General features: G+C 39.8%; 2 protein-coding genes across 3 annotated transcripts in view; one reads left to right on the top strand and one right to left on the bottom strand.

Moving 5' to 3' along the window:
• Window positions 1–198: 198 nt before the first annotated feature.
• samm50l (sorting and assembly machinery component 50 homolog, like) lies at window positions 199–7791 on the bottom strand. Its single transcript, XM_008401502.3, has 15 exons — window positions 7618–7791; window positions 6378–6491; window positions 5148–5249; window positions 4967–5054; window positions 4774–4880; window positions 4442–4572; window positions 4238–4325; window positions 4029–4157; window positions 3849–3920; window positions 2460–2546; window positions 2216–2286; window positions 1974–2041; window positions 1744–1890; window positions 988–1129; window positions 199–899 (listed from the first exon to the last, which is right to left on the bottom strand). Exons 1-15 carry the CDS (start codon window positions 7636–7638, stop codon window positions 854–856), a joined length of 1413 nt encoding a protein of 470 aa, XP_008399724.1. The 5' UTR covers window positions 7639–7791; the 3' UTR covers window positions 199–853.
• A 4193-nt stretch (window positions 7792–11984) lies between these two features.
• The window catches only part of scube1 (signal peptide, CUB domain, EGF-like 1), a 94379-nt gene continuing 86785 nt past the window's right edge, over window positions 11985–19578 (top strand). The window contains exons 1-2 of one of the 2 annotated variants that reach the window (XM_008401500.3): window positions 11985–12369; window positions 17635–17757. In XM_008401500.3, the coding sequence (XP_008399722.2) occupies window positions 12078–12369; window positions 17635–17757 (415 nt within the window). In that variant the 5' untranslated portion in view covers window positions 11985–12077. The remainder of the gene's footprint in view (window positions 12370–17634; window positions 17758–19578) is intronic. The other variant, XM_008401501.3, reaches the window with a different exon arrangement.

Here is a 19578-nt window from a genome sequence, read left to right as displayed (position 1 = left end):
TAAATTAAGATGGGGGAAAAAAAATTTGTAGCTCATCATCCATAACAGCAATTGGAATATTGGGTATCTGTTCAAATTGTTTGCATCAGTGCCTCTGTGGTTCTGGTTAACTAACAGAGAAGATGGGGTTGTTGTACATCCACATGTTCACCCTGCATTCAGACTCTTCTACCAGTAAACTGAAGACAGCAGAAATAATTCAAGGGAGCAGCTAGGATTTATTAGTGAACATTTTAACATGAAAAAGAGAAGTGAGGGTAAAAACACTGCTGGTGGATGTTGCTATGGTGACATTCCACCTTTCATCTGCAGTGTCTGACCTACATAGTTGTTGTGAAGAAATCAGTGCTGATTTTCTCCAGGTTCTTCTGCAGCTGGTCAGCAGGATGAGTGAACCAGACGGAGGATCCTGATGTTTGGCGTCAGGAACAAACTGTAGTCCTGAGTAAGAAACCAACGAGGCAACCTGCCAACAAGCTATTTAATATTTGTCAGAAACTTTTACTTTTCACCAAACGGAACACAAAATACCAGAAGTGCAGATTACCGAGCAAAACACATGATTCATGTCCCCCAGTTTTACTTTTAACTCAGCTGAGTTGACGGTGCATGATGCTGGTAGTTTCCAGCAGCCGCTTGTGAACACAGGAAACCATGGCACAGAGGGGGGAAGGGGGGGGGCGTGGCTTATTTTTCCACAGCGTGAGCCCATGCTACTGTTTTTACACTCCCAAACAAGTTACAGGTGCAACATGACAAAGACGCTCTCTCTATTCACATCAAACTCTGCAAGACAGGCAGGGGTGGAGGGGGGGTGGAGGGGAGGGAGGCGAGGGGTGGATGCAACGAGAAATCACAGGAAGCGAATTCCTGCTCCGAACTGGACGCCGTCACATATCCTAGGAGAGACGGAGGAAAAATGTTCTGTGATGTTTCAGCAGAAAGAGGACAAGAGGAGCAGCTGCTGCTCGGGTCATTGTGTCCCACCTGTCTCCACTCTGAACTCCCATGGGTACGCAGTAGTTCAGCTCCAGCCGGGCGATGTTCCCGAGCCGCAGCACGATGCCGGCCCCGTACGACCAGCGGATGCACTCGGCCAGCCTCTGGAGGTGAGCCTGGGGGCCTTCGCCTGCACGGGACAGAGAGACCATGTCAACGCATAGCACAGGCAAACCTTCCTCACACACACGCACTCTAGAGAGAGACCAGCCTCACCGCCTTGCACTAAGGTTCAGAATTGTGAAGTGGGAGAAAAATAATTCATACTCTGCTCTAGCGGTGCACCGATCAGGTTTCTGGCTGATTACCAATTCCGATTTTGATTGATTCCGATTTTTTTGGACTGAAAAGTCGTCAAATATGGCAACAAAGTAGCTAAGTTGGCAAAGTGAGGCGACTATTGGTGTCTTCACTAGTCTTCAGATGATTGTTCCTAACTGGCTGATCGATGGTGAAGTGACAGCTCAACTGGAACTTAAATATATCGACAAAGCTGCTAACTTTTTACACTGTGATACTGTGTGTTGATCAATAGCCTAATATACCAGTAACAGACGGAGACAAAATGTGAAAAAAAGGTTTCAGGGTAACAATGGCAAAGTGAGTCTCTCTCTAGTCAGCTGGAGTTCATTGCTGAGATCAGAAGCCCAGCAAACATGAGCGATAAGAAACAGACACAAAAGACTTGGAACAACTTCATTATCTGAGCAAAGCAGAGGATGAGTCCATCATCTTTCCACCCACCGTAGTTAAGGTTGCACAAGTTGCCTGCGTTGAGAAAAAAGTGCGTTCTAAAAAGGTCGCCGAAGCCTCCCTTGCCAGGCCTGAATGGTAGAGGGGTGTAGAGGTGCACACCGCCTGCCCAGTACGCCTCCCCGCCCAGATAGTCACCTGAAACCCAAAGCACACACACGCAACACATCAGCATTCTGGTTAAACTTAAACTCCACCAGTCATGTCAGGGTTTGGTTTACCTTCACTCTGTGGCCCGATGCTGTACATCCCAAAGCCCCGGACACTGGTGGGACCGCCAAGGTAGAACCTGGACAAAAGCAGGCAGGCCACAATGTTTTCATAAAACATGTCAGCTTGAACAGCTGCATATAATCAGCAAGCAAAACAAAAAAGTCTGACTACTAACTGAATAATCTGAAAACAAAAATAATTCAGACTGTCCTCAAATTTTGGTTTGATTAGTTTTTAAGAACTGGTATACCTGTCAGCGATGCAGGACGGCTGTCCTCCGATGGGATAAAGCATGCCCCCCCATAGAGAGGCAGACAAAACCTGACAGGACACAAAATGTAGTTATTGTTCAATTCTGCTGAAAAACACATTCAGAAATAAAGAACAAAGCTTCGCTGCCCTCTAGTGGTTGGTTTGACAAAGCAAAAGGTCAAATGATACCAATAAGTCAGAGTTATGATGTAAACTTGAAAAATTAGTAATTTCCTTCGTACAGAATCCCAGAAAAGCTTTCGGTTTAGCTGAAGCTCAAAGTCCTCTTTCAAAAAGCTGGCGTCTCCCCCGGTGTATCCAGCCAGTTCCTGCCGGACAAAAACACCAACAGACAGAGAATTGGAACCATGTTAGCGATACAAACCAAAGGAACTTTAAAGACAACATTATTAATACAGGGAGTATTTTCCATCTACATAAACTCTAAAGATAACAGTGGCTTTCCCTCTGGTTTTTAATAAAAAAAAATATTTCATACTTCTTAGATACAGAAACCTCATTTGGCGCAAACATTTAAAGATTAAAGCTAACAAAAACCTAGCTAGCTTAACTTCCTGGATTTTATGAGTGGTTGCGTTTCATAAATTAAAACCAACCGTTCCGAGAATTCCCTTTGCTAGAACACAAATCCATCTATGAGCTGAAAAAGTCCCGTTTCTCAGAAGGCAAAGCTAAAATGAAAAGCAGATGTAAGCTAGCTGCTAAGAAAAATCCGAATAGAAACTGGAAGGGAAGCTAGCTTAAAATTGGAGGTGTGAAAATGGAAAAGGATGGAAATACGCCATGATTTGATGACGTACGCTAAAACTGACCAATTATCAGAAAATTATTAGTAAATTAATTAACTTAAATTCCTGCTTTTCTTGTCTCTTCAACCTCTTCAACATTTAGAGGAACACATAACAGAATGTTTGAATTTTGGGAATCTGTTAGCTTCAGAATCCACTCTTTTATAATGATACTTTTTAAATTAACTATTATATTTAGTTATATGTCCATTTTCTGATTTTCTCCTTTATTGTTCTTTAGGTTTTAAAGATATATATGGTAGGCTACCAATCAGTTCCCACATTTTAGTTTCAACAGTGTAGGAAGACACAATACCAAGGGAAAATCTTGCTCTCTTGCCCATCTATTAATGTGACACTGTAGCATAAATAACTAGATAAAGTTAGCTGCCACACCATGTACCTAAACAATACAGGATTAATGCAACTGTACCTTTAATATTGTGACCAAATAACATTACTTAGCTGTGTTATGCTGTCTGAAGTGATAAAGACTCACTCACCTCCACAAGTCAGATGCTGGGAACTAAAACTTACAGCCTAACCTACTTTTTAATCAATTCAGCTTATAATTACTTGATCACGTGAAAATAACTCAAAACACTGTTGTCAAATCAAAGCAGATGATTCTGACAGGATACACCCCTGATCCCAATACACATTCACTGTTCAAAACAGGAGTGCATTAAAGGCAATAAATATTACTCACTTAAAAGACATATGACGTTTCTCAAAATCTCTTCTTACTCATGTTTACAACCAAATAACATATGATTTTTAATATACCAACAAAACATGGCAACACAGTTTTTACATACAGACCTGGTTGATGCGAAGTAAGGCACCTCTGTTTGGAAAGATAGCAGAATTCCTCGAGTCGATGGACATAGAGTGCTGCAATGAAACCGACAGAGATTTAACTGAACAGAAAACTGCTTAAAACCGATTTCCCTTCACTTTTATACATTATTGGTTAAAAGAAACTGAGTTTTCTGGCGTTACCGAAAGGGCAGACTTCAGCGAGTGGCCGCTTTCCTCTCGCACTGCGAAGGAGGCGCTGCGTGCCAGGCAGCCCAGTTCTCTCCACACTCCCTCCCACTTCAACGTATGGCTGGTCACGCCGAGAGGAAACTGCAAAGACGAGGCAAGCGGGCACATCAGAGATTAAATCTACAGGGTTCAGACTTAAAACCCCCCAAAAACCTTCTTACATTTAATTCTGCAGACAGGCCTCTGTCAGTCTCTTTTAAGGAGCTCCACGGAAACTGACCCGTGACTTTATATAAGTTCAGGGTGAAGCTGAAATAAAGGACCAAAGTAAAGGGAGTATCAACTTTTAAAACCACATAGCATGGGGGAACCCAGTAGGTATAAACGCCTAATGGAACCTAAAGGAGAACAATGACGCCACGTACTTGCGTTCAAAGTATCCAGGTTGCGGTTTGAAGAACGACAGGCCGTACGAAGTCTCCTTTGTCCCGTAGGAGAACTGGAAGGTGACTTTCTCAGCTCGGCCGAATACGTTGGGCAGCTTCAGCCCCAGAACCTGAAGGACACGGTAGATGATACATGACCTGTACTTGCATAGCGATTTTTCCGGTCCAAAGGACCCCAAATCGCTTCAGTCACCCATCCATTCACACACTAATAGTGGTGAGCTACATTGCAGCCACATCATATTCAGTTCTCATCCAGGCCACCTGTATGTACCTTAACAACTGTGTGAAATAAGTGGTGTGTGTCTCACCATGCTTCCTTCGTTGTTGCCAACCATAGTGTTGTAGCTTCCTGTTAGCCTCTTGATCTCCGTCACTTCAAAGGTGATGTCCAAACCGTTGGGCAGAGCGTCTTTACCTGAGGGAGAGCCAATCGCAAAGATGATTCAGCTAAGCTGTGTGGTCATGACGGACCAGCGTGCGCCTTTAAGTATGAACAGTTACCCTCTGACGTGTCGATGAGAACCTCCACCTCTTTGAACACTCCGAGACGGAGAAGCCTCAGTCTGGCAACGTGAGCCCTCTTCATCACCTGAAAAAGACCGGCACACTTACGGAATGCCACACACATCACATTGGTGTTAGAATACCTTAAATGCAGCACAGTCAGACAACTAATGCATACGTCAATGAGGTTCTTGGCATGGAATACATCGGAGATCTCGTAGCCAAGCAGATCCTCCTTGGTTCTCCCCAACCCCTGGATGTTGACGTGCTGGACGACCACCTGTGTGACCAAACAGGATTTATCCATGACAACATGTCCAATAGACATGTTTTCTGACTGCGACATATAGGGTCTGTAGACACTTTCAGAGAGGTAGCCACAGAGCTTAGATGGTCTAAAAAGTGATTTATCTTGTATTCTGGATTCTTTTACTGGATATTCCAACAGATGCAATCACAACATAATAAAGTCACAATTACATTTTCAACAGAACCTGAATTATTTACGAATAAACTGAATAACAGTTTGAATCAATGTTCGGATGTTCATGTTGCTTAAAGGATGCTTGCTTCATTTTCCTGTTCTATGTTGAGATAATCCCAGTCTACTCTGGAGAGGCAGTGGGATTTTTCCATCCAGGTTTGCTTTTCCAGAGTTGCCAGTTAAAGGGATGACAACATATCCCTTTAACAAAAAATGATAGTACTTTTAAATGTTACTACTACCACAATGTTGGCAAAAAATGTCCAACACTGATGAAATACAGCTATATGCTACGTATGGGGCAAGGATCAAATCCCAGACTCTTACATCTCTCTATCATGCTTTCTAACCATACTGCCAGTAGAGATTTTTTAAATGAATCATGTTAGCATGTCATAACAGTCATGAAACTGTCACACAGCAGCAGTCTTGAGTCAGAGGCTTCTTCAGATTTGTTGCAAGACTGACTGGTACTGGAGATCGTTCCTGCCCACAGCATCACTGTCCACAATGACTCTTTGAAGAGATTTGGATGTTAGGAGTTATGAGAACATTGAATTTCCCTTTGGAATAAAAATGTAGTCTATTGGTCTCATTCACTATTCCACATATTTTGTGTCTTGTCACCCAAACAACTTAGTCATGTTTGAATTAATCACATATCTAAAGAAGGTGTCAGCAGCAGCAAAGCCATGGTATGAAAAGTACATTTTAAAAAGTCAGCGTCTGGAGAATTCCAACTGTGGGGAAACACTGGCCACTCTGAAAGTTGGAAAAATTATCTCCCAGGTAAATTGCTGAATTATTTCCAGCTATAGAACAGTAATTCAATTTAAATGAAAACCTAACTGAAGCAAATGAACCGCTGTTGGAACTACGATTCAACACATTTTACATAAAGTAGAACTAAATGCCACTACTCACATCTTTGTTTTCCAGGACTTCCTGCTTGGACTCCGGCTCCTGCTCTGGAGGCTCCATCAGGTCATCGGGGTTGACGCCCAAATCGCGGCCATGCATCGGGAGCGGATCCAGACTCTGCACCGAGACCGAGCGACTTAAAACACAGATCAGTATGTTTTCTGTAGAAATGACTAGTGGACTAGTTCTGCACGGTGGAGTCTGGTGGCTAGTGTTAGGGCTGGGTTTTAACTGTATGGGCGTGTATATCGGCTGATCTCAATGAATTAGAAGATGATTCAGATGGTAATAGTAATTTAAAAGACAAGCTTTAAACAGATCCGTTTAACACCAAGTTATTTTATGTCTAATTTAGATAATTATGACTTACAATCACAGGTAACATGGCCGACTTGACTGTTGTTAAACAGTCATGATCCACAAAAGGCCATTGCTAAGGAACTAGTTGTTCATAGGGTTTAATGGAAAGTTTACTGAAAGGAAAAATGTTGTAGGAAGCAGGGCAAAGAGCAGCGATAATTGTGGAAACAAGTTACAACTGTCAAATTTCTTGTGTTAAGACACAACATAAGAAATTTGCAACGACTCGTTTTGGGTTTTGGCTGAGTGTAGGTCTGTTAATCCATAATAACATACCTACAGAAATTCTCCACTCTTTGAGGAGTGCTTTGTATTTTATTTCAAAATGACATTGACTTTTTTGAAATTAATTGATCTATAATGCTCAGATAAAGGAGACAGAATTGGGCGGGGCGCCGAGAGGAGCATTTAATGTCCAGACCCAGTGACCACTGAAGGTTACAGAATACACTGTGGCAATATGAGACGTTCAGGAGAGTAAAAATAAGTTATGTTAACTCTGTTATATTAGATATTATACGATAAAATAAGACTATGAATTTTAAATTTAGTTTGCTTCTTTAGTAATGAGACCGTGATTGTTTTTCTCAGTAAATAAAAAAAAAAAATAGCTATAAGAAGGACGGAAAGGGCTGTGCATTTTTAATGTCTTATAGTCCGTGAATGCATCATTATATACACGTTGCAGCAATGAACGCGGCTTTAAAACTTCGGACAGATTAAGCGACATAAGTCGACATCCTTGTTGGTTTTCTTAAACTCGATAGTTTAGCTAAACGTGTGGTGGCACGGTGCAGCCTTCAGCCCTCTGGCCACAGCAGAGCAGGGAGGTCAAGTCACTATACGTACGTCCACTCTCACTCACAGAGCTACAGGGGTTTACCTTCGCATGGACGGTCCCCATGGTAACCAGCCGCTCCAATAAACCTCCTCACAAAGGCTTTACTTCACAGCAGGAGAGCGAAAAGTAAGAGCTGACAGAGGCTACAGTCTCTGGTTCCAAGCCCCCTTCAAGGGAGACGCCATGACAGTTATCGTGCTGAGTTCAAATACACTTCGTACTGTAGAGTGTCTACTTGAACTCCGACGTTTGTAAGTCCGCAAACTTTTACAAATGAAATTGATTTACATCTTCTATAACGTTAACTTGTTTCACAGTCTTTTCTTTATTATTATTATTTTTTTAGTTTGTCACTGTCGTCTAGTTTTATTGTTGCAACTGTAATAAACATGTGTGATGCTGTTTCAAATCGTTTTTAGCAGTAGTTTTTGTAGTTTCTAAAGTACACAATGTCTGACAATACATTGTCAATTTTTGTTTTAAGGTGATCCTTGTGGTATTTTTCCTCTTACTAAATTTAGAATATTTAAGTCCCGTCCAGGTATTATCAGTCTGCGTCCTATGTTTCTAAATCAAAAGCTGTCGTAAATCCACAAAAAGTACAATGGCCAAATTGTGTTTTAAAGAATCCAGTCAACAGCCATCAAATGTAATCAGTCAAGTTATTTGGGGGTTTAAACTAGAGATGATGAAAGAGTCCAGATTTACTGGAAAACTATGCAGTAGCCCTTTAGTATATTGGTAAACTTAGGCTTTCAGAGCCGAGATTGAAGAAATAAAGCAATAGCAAGCTTAATTGTCTCTTCTAATAGTGGAGAATTTCATAATTTTCTTTTAGGTATGTATGGCAAAACGTCAAAATTCTGATGAGGAAAAAAGATAAACATCTTTATCATCCGATGGTTTGCTAGAACAGGCTTTTTATTAGTGCCCATAATTTTGAAATACTGGATCTTTGATCTATTTGATCCTCACTTGAAAACGGGGCAAGAGGTACAAGAGACTTAGAATGAATGAACATCAAAAAGAATAAAATATAAAGAAATTAATAAGTGGTACCACTGCTTTGATATCAAAAGGCATACAAAGGGTTAACAAGTCAGAAAATGATCAAGTTTTCTATATTTTTGAACGCATCACTTTGAAACCTCTTATTGGTTGGACAGGGCCCGGAATGCATTTCCAAATACAATCCAGTAGATGGCAGTGTTTTCTTTCTCATTGTTGATTCGAATCATATTCATTTTCCAGTGTTCAGGGAAAGGATGCTCTCTTTTTTCATTTCAGGTGGCCTAAAAATGAAGGAACCATTCAGTGTTTGGATGGGGGAGAACAACCATGAAACTGTCGTGTTTTTACTTAAATCCTGAAAAGTAGGGTTTTGCATTTGTAAGAAGCCCCATCTTAGTCTGATAACCTCAAATAAACTGCAACCAATCGCCTTTAGAGGTCACCTAATGAGTAAACAGAGTTCAGCTGAGCTTAATTTATTCTCAGCATAAATCCAGTTGCTCTGAAACTGGTTTCAGGGGTTTGTTAGGGAATGTTAATAAACAAATGGCATCATGGAGACTAGGGAACACAGCAGCAGGTCAGGGAGGAAGCAGTGGGGAGATTCAGACAAAAGCAAAATTAAAGTCTTGTGTCCTTTTATCAATCAATCAATCAATCTTTATTCCAGACCAAAAAGGTCCATAAAAAAAGGTAAAAACAAAATAAGAGAAAAAAATAAAAATAAAATAAAATAAAATAAATAAATAAATAAAAAAACATGACATTCACTGAGTCACAAATAAATGATGACACCAATGTTTCCACAATCTTGAGAAAAATCTCACTGTACTAAAAACAGGATTTACTAAAATTGCAATTATATTATTGCATGACACAGAAAATCTACACATACATCTATACATGAGATTCCTGAGCACAGCTGCACATGTGGGAACATCATTATGTACAAACATATGGCTAGCACTGCTCCATCTAGGCACTCTGAGTAGGAGCCTCATGCCGTCATTGTAGGCCATATAAAGTTTCTTTTACTTTTACTTCTGTTTCAGTTTGTGTATGTCCCACCAGGCCCCTGTAATTTAGGAGACAGAAACCTTTTTGGTCCTCGGCTTTTATCATTATTTACTGTCATTTCCAGCTTTGGACTAGCACTAATAATTTCCGATTAATATTTTAACTTTAAATCTTTAAACGATTTCTTTGATTTCTATTTTTCCCTGATAAAATTCTACTAAATGCACCTGTAAGGAAATCGATGTACAACATTGATTTCATGATCTGAACCTGTAGAGACACTTGAGGGAAGAAAACCAAACCATTTATGCTTTATTAATTAATCTACAGTCATATTCAGCAATTTACAACATATATAACCCAAAGAGTCTCATCACATTGAGTATCTTTTGCAAATTAAGCAGGTATGAAAAATAATCTTCATTAACTACACATTTCTGTTTAAAAATTTTTTGATATAACATCCTAATTTTAAATGTCATATTTTTACTTGCTGTAAGTGAAAATGATCATAAGTAATAGAAATAAATGCTTTCAGCCATCCATCCGTGTGCAATTACTCCAGATAATGTGTTTCACTTAGTGATAATAAATGGGGCTTTTATAATTTACTTCATTGGTTTTGTATAAAAACAGAAACTAACAAAATGACAGCGCCGTTCTACTTCTTTCCAGCAGGGGGCGCCAAGTTTCACAAAGTTGACCAGCCGTTTTCTAACCTTTGTTAGTGAGGTCAGCGGTTCGTCAGGAACAGCCATGACAGAGACAAAAAAAACTAAAAATGTCATGTTTTCAGGAGGAGTGGGCGTTTAAATAAAGGTTGCTGCTTCAAACCCAGACCTTTATGTAAACCTGGAGGTTATAAACTAAGGTGTGGAGCATTTCATCATGCATGTTTCTCCTGTATATATATATATATATATATATATATATAATAAAGTCACTTTAAAGATGCTTTAAGGAGTGACAGCTGACTTCCAGTACATTTTAGGCTGTATTGAAGAATCAGTTTAGGAAGGAGGTTTTGATCAAGAAACATTTTGAATTTACCAGTGAAACAGGAAAAAAGCAGAACCACGGAGGAGAAAGAAATCCTGCTGGGATGCAGAGGAAGAGTCACAGAAATACCTCCCAAATCTGGAGTCTGAGTCTTGATCAATCATAATCAGAAGCGAGAAACCAGTATTTCCTACAACTCATAAATTCAAGCCTTTTCCTTATTTCTTTTGGCTTTTTCTACGCGGCTAAATGAGATTTCGGGAAAAAGACGACGCAGCAGCCCACTGTGTGCATACCTGACACTGAGAATTGTTGTCAGTGTGGAAAGATTTCATCAAACCCCGTTAAACCTTTGATATTTTTTTTTAAAAGGTTCATAACTAGGAGGAAATGGTAAATAACGTCCCTCTGTTGTTTTAGGAAAATGCTCAGAGTCAGAATGTTCTGCTCTGGATTTTACTGAGCCTCTGATGCCTGAGCTGTTTTTGCTAACAGTCATGCAGACATCCTGGTTCCTCTCTGGACATGATGCGTTTTTTTAAAGAGTGAAAAATACAATTTCATAAAAACACCCAGAGAGTAGCTCAGACCTGAAACAAGTTCTGACACAAGCCTTATATTTTTTGTAAAAGAAAAAATGGCAGCACTATAGCACATTTTAGCTAAATATTTCTTTTTGTCATTGGCAATATGGCTCTCTGCCCAGGGCGGCAGGTTCTCCGGAGACATCACAACAATTTTACAACAAAGCAAGTTGGAACTGGACAATATTTTCTACTGCATATAAATATATAGATATACCTGTACACTACGGCTTGTTGATTATTTGAAAAGTGGGGTCCTTTAAGGCAACTTTACCTTTTGTTGCTTTTTTTCAGTTGGCTACATTTGATCATCTTTAGCTCAAAATCAGAAATGTTAAAAACAATCAAACTTGAGCTAAATTAATTGATACACTTGGAGATTTTTGCTGTGTACGCAGCATAATGCTGCCACCACCGTTTCACGGGGTGGGTGCTGTTTTCTGGGTTGATGTATTAAGGGTGAAAAGTTACATTTCAGTGTCACTCTGAAAGGCTTGCAGCTGCATTTGTAGCAAAAGGTGATTCTACAAGTAATAATAATATTTAATAATTTTACTTATGCATGTTTTAGATTTGACTTTATTATATCTTTTTTTTTGACATCCCCCACCTCCTTGTCATGACTCTGCGCTCCATCCTCTCTCTCCTACCGGCACGAACAAGCCAATCAAAGAGCTTCATTCTCTCTCTCTCTCTCTCTCTCTCTCTCTTCCGACCCCATCCCCACCTCGCTCCCACCCCCATATGCTGCCAGTCCACTTAAAAAAAAAAAAAAAAAGAAAACGGAAAAAAAAAAAGCGGTCCGCCTCCTCTATCACAGACACACACACACACACACACATTCACGCGCGCGCGCTTGCACGCGCATTCACACCACATCCACACACACGCATGCACGTGCAAACTTCCACAGTCGCACACACACACACACACACACACACACGCACACACACACACACACACACACACACACACACACACACACACACACACACACACACACACACACACACACACACACACACACACACCAGCGGCCAGTCCAGGTCTGAAACCCGTCAAAAGCCCCGCTGGATCCTCACATCGCCTGTCAGCATGCGGAGCGCTTGTTTTCCCCGGGACGTTTGTTTGTTTATCCTCCTCATAAATACTTGCAGGGTGATGGGGAATGTCGGACTCGCAGGTAAGAAGCTCCCGTTTCTCCTCTCCCGTATCACTCCGTCTCGGATCCCCACTAAGACTTTGTGCTTTTCGGCGGCTTCTTCCCCTTTTACCGGTTTCTTTTTTTCTCTTTCCTCTAAAGGAGGAAATGATGGGAATGTGAGTGTCAAACTGCGGGACATATTCCAACAGGATAAACTTCTAAAAAAAAACAACAACAACAACAAAAAATAAAATAAAAAATAAATAAAAAATCCCAAAGTCCTGATAGAGCTGGTGAAACTTTCCGTTATTACGTGCTGGAATATCAAGTTGACATTCTGTTTTGGCTGTAAGGTTCAGTCAGGATGGATGCAGAAACGTAAAACTGAGCGGAACATATTTTGTAAATAATTTGGCCATGTGACAAAAAAAAGGGCGACTAAATGATGGCGTTTTGATCAAATTTCAGCTCTGTATCTCCGACTTTTCTGAAGTTGTTTGCTGCGCCCCTGCTCCAATCGGAAACCGCAGCTTGATCCCTGGGTTAAGCGCTGTTCTGCTTTCATTCCTGTTTTTCTGTATTACTGCGTCCAGAGCCGGGCGAACCCTCTGTGGGGCCCTGGGCAGGATTGGATTTAATAAGCACCCAGCAGATATGACCCTAAATTTCTTTCTTTTTTTTTTTTTTTGGTTGTTTCTTATTTGCCTAAATTAATTGCAATATACTTTGATCTAAATGAGAAGCCTCGAGTAGCTGGGGGCCATTTGAGGCCCTCAGAATGACTTAAGAATGACAAATTAAGAATAGAAATGTATTTTAATAAGTGTGGGGCCCTTTTTACATGAATTACAAATAATTCTTTCTACAAAAATCAGGCTGCCTTGTTTCTTTCATGAAAATATTCCATCTTTAGTTTATTGTTTAACATGTAAAAAGTAAAATAAATAAGTAAATAAATAAATTAATTAATAGAATTATTACAAAAAATCAGCCTGTAAGCTCTGGCCAGCTTCTCCATAGCATGATGCTCCCATCACCATGTTTCAGAGCGAGCTTTCTGTCATATAAGACCACTAAAAATGGTGACATGAAATATGTTTTTGTAATTAACTTGGTCATGAAAAAAAAGGAGAGGGGGAACATAGTTTATAATAAAAGCAACAACAAAAAAAAGGACTATTTCATAGCATGTTTTGTACTTGTTTCGTCAAAAAAAAAAAAAAAGAAATTGTAAATTAATTGTGGCAGCAGATTTATTTCCCTGATTTTTTTGCTGAGGGGCAGTGAAATCTAGATGTGAAGCTTTTCACTATAGATCAGGTAGAGCTGGGAAAGAAAGAGTCACTTTAACTCTTTATTGACGATGTGTTTACAATTACAGTTGGCATAAAATGTGATTCCAGACACAATCAGCAGAAATGATTCAAGTGGGAACTTCATGAGTTCAAACCAATCAATACATAAACACATTTCTCTGTTCTGGGTTTACATCCCAGTGCCTTCTGACGCACTTCCACTTGTTCCTCATCTCCCTTCAGTACGTTGTCTGGGATTTCTCCTATTGAGCTTGATTTCTCCAGTGGAATTTTTTTTCCAGCGGGCCAATCAGCGAACAGATGACGTTGATTTTCTGCTCTACTTAATTGTAGTCCGTCTGTAGTTTTAGCGATGGCAGTGGAGGAAGTGAAGGAAGTCATTCAGTCTGAGTTGGTCACAGTACCAAATATTGAATTAACATCAACAGTCGCCTGGTTTGGCTTGGCCCTTGTCTCTTTGTAGTGGAGTTCGGTTGTGTACAGCGGAGGCAACTTGTGCTAAACTGTGTAGAGTCAAATTGGTGTGTCACATATGTCACGGCCAAATGTTAGAGATTGACTAAAATTAAAACTTCAACAGAGCTAGTGCCTCCAGGAAGCAATTGTTGCTCAAAAACTAAGAGTACAAACCCTCTGGGTGAAGCAAGCAGCATAGAACAAGTTCGTTTTTTACCAGGATATGGCTAAAGTCTGACTTAAACTGCTTTTAAGGTAAGTGTTATGTACATGTTTAGGGTTAGACACAGAACTGGGTTACAAAAAGTGAACCGGAGTCAAGCCAGTGTCAATAATAATTGATGTGTGTGTGTGGGCGTGTGTGTATATGTGTGTGTAAATGTTGGTTTTGGAAGTGGTAGGAAGCAGTGGGTTGGAACTGGTGCTGTCATAAGTCCCAGGAGAAGCAGGCAGCAGGGGCCCAGTATCGACCCTGCAGCAGGAGCAGCACATTGTTCTGGGTGGAGAGTCATTATGGAGACAATCTGCCACCACAGCAGGCTGACAAGGGGGGGGCTGGATGTCCCCAACCCCTAAACACACAGGAGACTTGTTGCTACTTGGTCCTTCCATTTCACACTTCCCTTTTCTCACTCACTTATTGTTTTTCTATTGTTATTACTTGTAAGGGTCAGACGTTTGGGGGAAAGGTTTACGGACTGACTCACTGGATAGCACGAACCAAAACGTCTATATGTGATTTGCGTTGGTAATGAAGCGTCCTTCCATCGCTAGACTTAAGACCAGATGAGACCAGCTCCTCTATCAATAACCTGATCAATTGAGGAGCCCTAAAGCCGCCTGTCTGCCGTGTCCTCAGCTGCCAGATCTTGGCTTGTGCAGAATAGTCTGGGCCTTAGTGAACACTCATGGGAGGGAAGACAGAGAATAAGAATCAGTCAAAGTTGCAAATCAGTTCACATTGAGGCTGGAAGACCCAGCTGACCTGGTGTTAAACATTTTTCTTTAAAGTGCTGTAATCTTTTTTTCCCAGGAAGTTGTGAAATGCTCAGCAGGCTCTTCTGCTGCTTTGATTTCACAACCTGAGGAAAATGAAATTTCTATTTTGCCACCGATGTTAGTTTGAGTTTTTCTAGTTAGTGCTGAATCTGACGATTAGTTTGTTTGAGGGCTGTTCTAAATGATTATTTCAGTAAGTGAGTAATCTATCCTTTATTCTACTGATTAATCAGTTAACCGAATAAAAAACTGAGCGTTTCTGCAGTAAGCCAGTGAAAGAGAAAGTGCTAGTAAAATCGATTCAGTTCGTTTATTTAATATTAAGAAAAAATGTAAGAAAAAAATGATTGCTAAAAATTCAGGCTGAAACAATTAATTTGATGAATCTTGATTAATCTTGATGAATCGATTATTAAAATAGTCTTCAAATAATTTAATCAATTGATCATTAACTGTACTATACAGATTCCAAAAAAGGCAATTCGCTGAAAAAACAACATATTCAGGCCAAAACTGTACAAAAAATATATATATTTTGCATTTCCGATAAAAACACATTTATCTGTAAAAGTGTTTTACACAAAACTCCTCAAGTGTTTTAGCTTCACTGGGTTCAAATTCACTAGAGGAATGCAAAATTATCGCATTTTAGGCAAAAAGGAATTGAGTTGTTGGTTAATACGTCTCTAATATTACATATAAAAAAAGCTTACGTGATTAAATTAAATATCTGCAGAATGTGCCAAATGTTTTATCTGAATAATTGGTTACAAAAATAATTGTTAGTTGCAGCCCTACTTACAATTCAGTCCTATTCAGATCACTTTTCGTCCCAAGTTTGAAGTATGACTTTTTTTTTTTTTTTTGCAAAAACAGATAAGAAATAAAACATTTCACAAAAACCTTTTTTAAAATGAAACAGCTCAAACTTATATTGAGCCTTTTATATTACACTTCACTTTCAGTTCCAAGTTTGAAGCATCAATAAGCTTTTTCACATATAACCTATTTTCTTTTCATTTAAGCAGTAAGGCTTAAATGGGCAGTTTAGTTCTGACCATGTCATGTTAATAAAAATCATGACTCTTCCTGGTCTCTGTTGGGTGTTTGAGAGATCTTCTGTTCTTAATGCACTTTGCCATTTATGAAATATCACAAAACATGACAAAAAAAAAAAAAAATCAGTGGGGAGATTATTATGATGTTGGCAGTAGATCTGACTCGAACTGTACCAAAAACACCAATATCTACAGGTCAGCAGAGAATTTGAAAGAAGAGGGCCACACTGACCTTTTGCCAAGGTGGAAACTCGTGGCGCCCTCACCGGGCTGGCAGCGCTCCACGATGCTTCAGGCAGAGCGGAGGCTTTTCATGACCTTCATGTCAAGATACATAGAGCCATGGTCAGAAAACGTGTGCTGGGAATCACTGTGTGGACACGCAACAAGAATAATGGCTGACTGGACACCTTCACTCCTAAAAAGAGTTTGGAAGTAGTTTAAAAAAAAACATCTTCAAAATTATCCATTTCTTTCACAAAGCAAATCTTCCTGAATAAAATCATTTTCATTTTGTCTTGCCTTCAAATTCATTTATTAAGCTTCAGCAATATTGGATGAAATTCTCAAAGGTTCAGGTTCCATGATGAATAAGCTGAAATGAAAAACGGTTTCAGTGTTTCTTTAAAAAAATAGAAGGAAACTCATCATCGCTGATTCAATGCATCAATGGAGTTAGAGGGTCAAAATATATTAATTTTTTCATTTTCTTTACTTGAGAATTTAGCGGCAGAGGAAACGTAAAGACTGTTGGAGTCCTGAGAAGCAAACAAACTAATATACAGACCCATTCAATAAATTAGAATATTAAAAATGATTTAATTTAGGAACTTTATCAATTACTGAACCACATTATATAGATTAATAACATCCAGATGGATGTGTGGAATCCTTCATATCTGTTAATTATGGTGATTCTTCCAGTTACAGCTCATAAAAACATTTAAAGGATATTACTTAACAATGATATTAACAATAACTAACTAAATAATGATGAAATGATGTAATATTTACCTAATGTTACATTTGATAAATCAATTAAAAAAAAACTATTTTGAAAAACAGAAATGTGGACTTAATGAAAATACTGTTTAACTCCTGGTTAAAGGTTGTCTTCAGACAAGGAGCCTCATTGGAACATATATTCTAATTTATTGGCTATTACTGCCTGGTTTACAAACCTGAACATTTTTTTTTCACACTTTAATCCATAACTAAGGTGAGCCACAGCTGCAGTGCCAACGGGATGCTGTCCTGTAAGCCATCATGTAAAATCTTCTGCAAGTTTCTGCAAGAAATATTTTATCAGCTGCCCCTCCGACCGCACCGCTGTCCTTTGGAGCTTCTCATTTTGGTGCAGATGACGATCCAGCCCGTCGGAGCGGAGTGTCATTAGTCATACTGAAACACTGTGAGCCCACTGAATCCTCAGTGACTCGGCTCTAATGAGGTATTGATGTTTGCTGCTTGTGCAGATGCAGACGAGTGTGCGGAAGGTTCAGACGACTGCCACATCGACGCCCTCTGCCAGAACACGCCCAACTCTTACAACTGCATCTGCAAGCCGGGCTACACTGGAGACGGGAAGCAGTGTGAGGGTAAGTTCCTGTCACCTAACGCTTCCTGGGGCTCACTGACGAACAGGCCAATGTCATTTCTGCTCAAACGTGGTTGCAACACGCCAGTTTTTTACATTTTCATGACCTAAAAACTACATCAGCATTGTCCTGGTCAAACAGATTATTACTAGAACAGCTGGCTGGAAAGTTGAGACTAAAGCTTCTTTCATCAGACTAAAGAAGGATGGAGCCTCTGTTCCCCTTTGACCGTCTGTGTCGCCGTTGCATTAGGGCTAAAAATCTTATCACGATGTAAACATTTCATATCAGTCTGTATCGGTAATTATTAATATTGATAATTATTGATCAGTATTTTTATTTTAAATAGTGGAAATACAGCCAAACTAGTGGCATGGCCTTTCCTGTTTTAGCCACAACTTTCTCTTTTTTATTTCTAAGTATTTACGAGACGAAACATGGAACTGCTGCTCCACATGTTAGTCAACAGCTTGTTGCTAGGTAACAAAAGAGTGAGTGGATTAGTGGATGCTGCCCACCTTGAGGTTGAGAGGTGAGGGGTGTGAGAAGTTGAGCAGCTCAAGCCTTTCCTCTACCTACATCTCCCACAATGCTGTGCGGTTCTTAATCAGAGTTCAGTGAATATTCTACATACTGAATATTGCCTAACATAACACATATTATCTATTGATATTGATAGCAATATATATTGTTATTGACTTACGATCCAGCCGTAATGTGCATTTAAACTGGTTATTCAGTCACAGAGACAACTTGACCAATAACTATAAACAGTAGAAGAAGAACTACAATAGGACAGAGAGGCTGATGCCTGCACTGCTCTGGTTTAGAATATTCACCTGCATTTTACTTCCTGTCAGTTTCAGTTAATGAGGGAAAGTGATGGGTTGTTTTACTGAGCTGCAGTGTTCTATTGTGTACGTCTGGGTGTGTGTGTATGTGTGTGTGTTGGGGTATGTCTACCTGCTTTGCACATGCAGAAGCTGCATTATTTGTCCATTCTTCCTTGAAAAATGTCTGAACCTCGGTCAGACTGGATAGAGAGTGTCTGCGAATGACAATTTCCAAGTATTGCCTCACACTTTCAAGTGGATTTAGGCACATTAGCACACGCTGATACATGGTAGTCTATGTCCTCTAGATTTTAGATGCCTGTCTGCTTCAAGAACATGATAAAAACAGCTGACTTGCCATTTCAGCATCTTATCAAGTACTGCAGTTTTCTGGTAAGGAGTAATTTAATGCAGGTGTGTTGGAACAGGGATACATCTAGAGTTCGGGTCGTCCTGTGTAAGGCCTGTCTCTAATGGCTTTCTCGACACCATTCTTTAATAAAGGTGGAGTTCCTTCCCTCGAGCACTGAATGTCTGTAGCTCCTCCAGAGCTACCATGAGGTCATTCATGTTAAAAGTCTCCCTAAACCTTGAAGGGAAATCTATCTGGGTCTTTTCTAACTAAATTTGAACTTCTGAACCGCCATCCCAAAAGGTAGAAAAACAACACAGCACTTCACCAAATGAACTCCATACCCAGAGTAAAACTGACTGCTTGAAAACTGGAGAGAGAATTTTATTTTTCAACATAATCAGATATCTGAATAATCAAATGAATGACTTCATCTGAGGAAAATGAATGTTTTGGAAACGATGATCTGTGAGGTCAGCTGACCGGGTCCTCACAGTCTTTATAGATTTGCAGAATGTTTGCGTGATCGAGGAGTCAAATATTATAATGTCACGATTGAGTGCATCTGATTTATGTTAAGTTAAATGTTCAATTAAAAAGAAAATGTTTCCATTGGATTAACACTTAGTGAGGACC

Source organism: Poecilia reticulata, chromosome 23 (genome assembly GCF_904066995.2).
Source record: "Poecilia reticulata chromosome 23, P_reticulata-male-v2, whole genome shotgun sequence".
Classification (NCBI taxonomy): Eukaryota; Metazoa; Chordata; class Actinopteri; order Cyprinodontiformes; family Poeciliidae; genus Poecilia; species Poecilia reticulata.
Note: the sequence above shows the minus strand (reverse complement) of the source record. Positions and strands in the feature narration are given on the sequence as shown.

What these genes read in the sequence shown, in the direction of transcription:
- samm50l (XM_008401502.3), bottom strand. Translation starts at nt 7,638, where the DNA reads ATGGGGACCGTCCATGCGAAG. An exon ending in AAGTCCTGGAAAACAAAGAT is followed by an intron (nt 5,250 to 6,377) that starts GTGAGTAGTGGC and finishes TTGGTCACACAG; the next exon opens with GTGGTCGTCCAGCACGTCAA. An exon ending in CTTGTGCAACCTTAACTACG is followed by an intron (nt 1,130 to 1,743) that starts GTGGGTGGAAAG and finishes TGTCCCGTGCAG; the next exon opens with GCGAAGGCCCCCAGGCTCAC.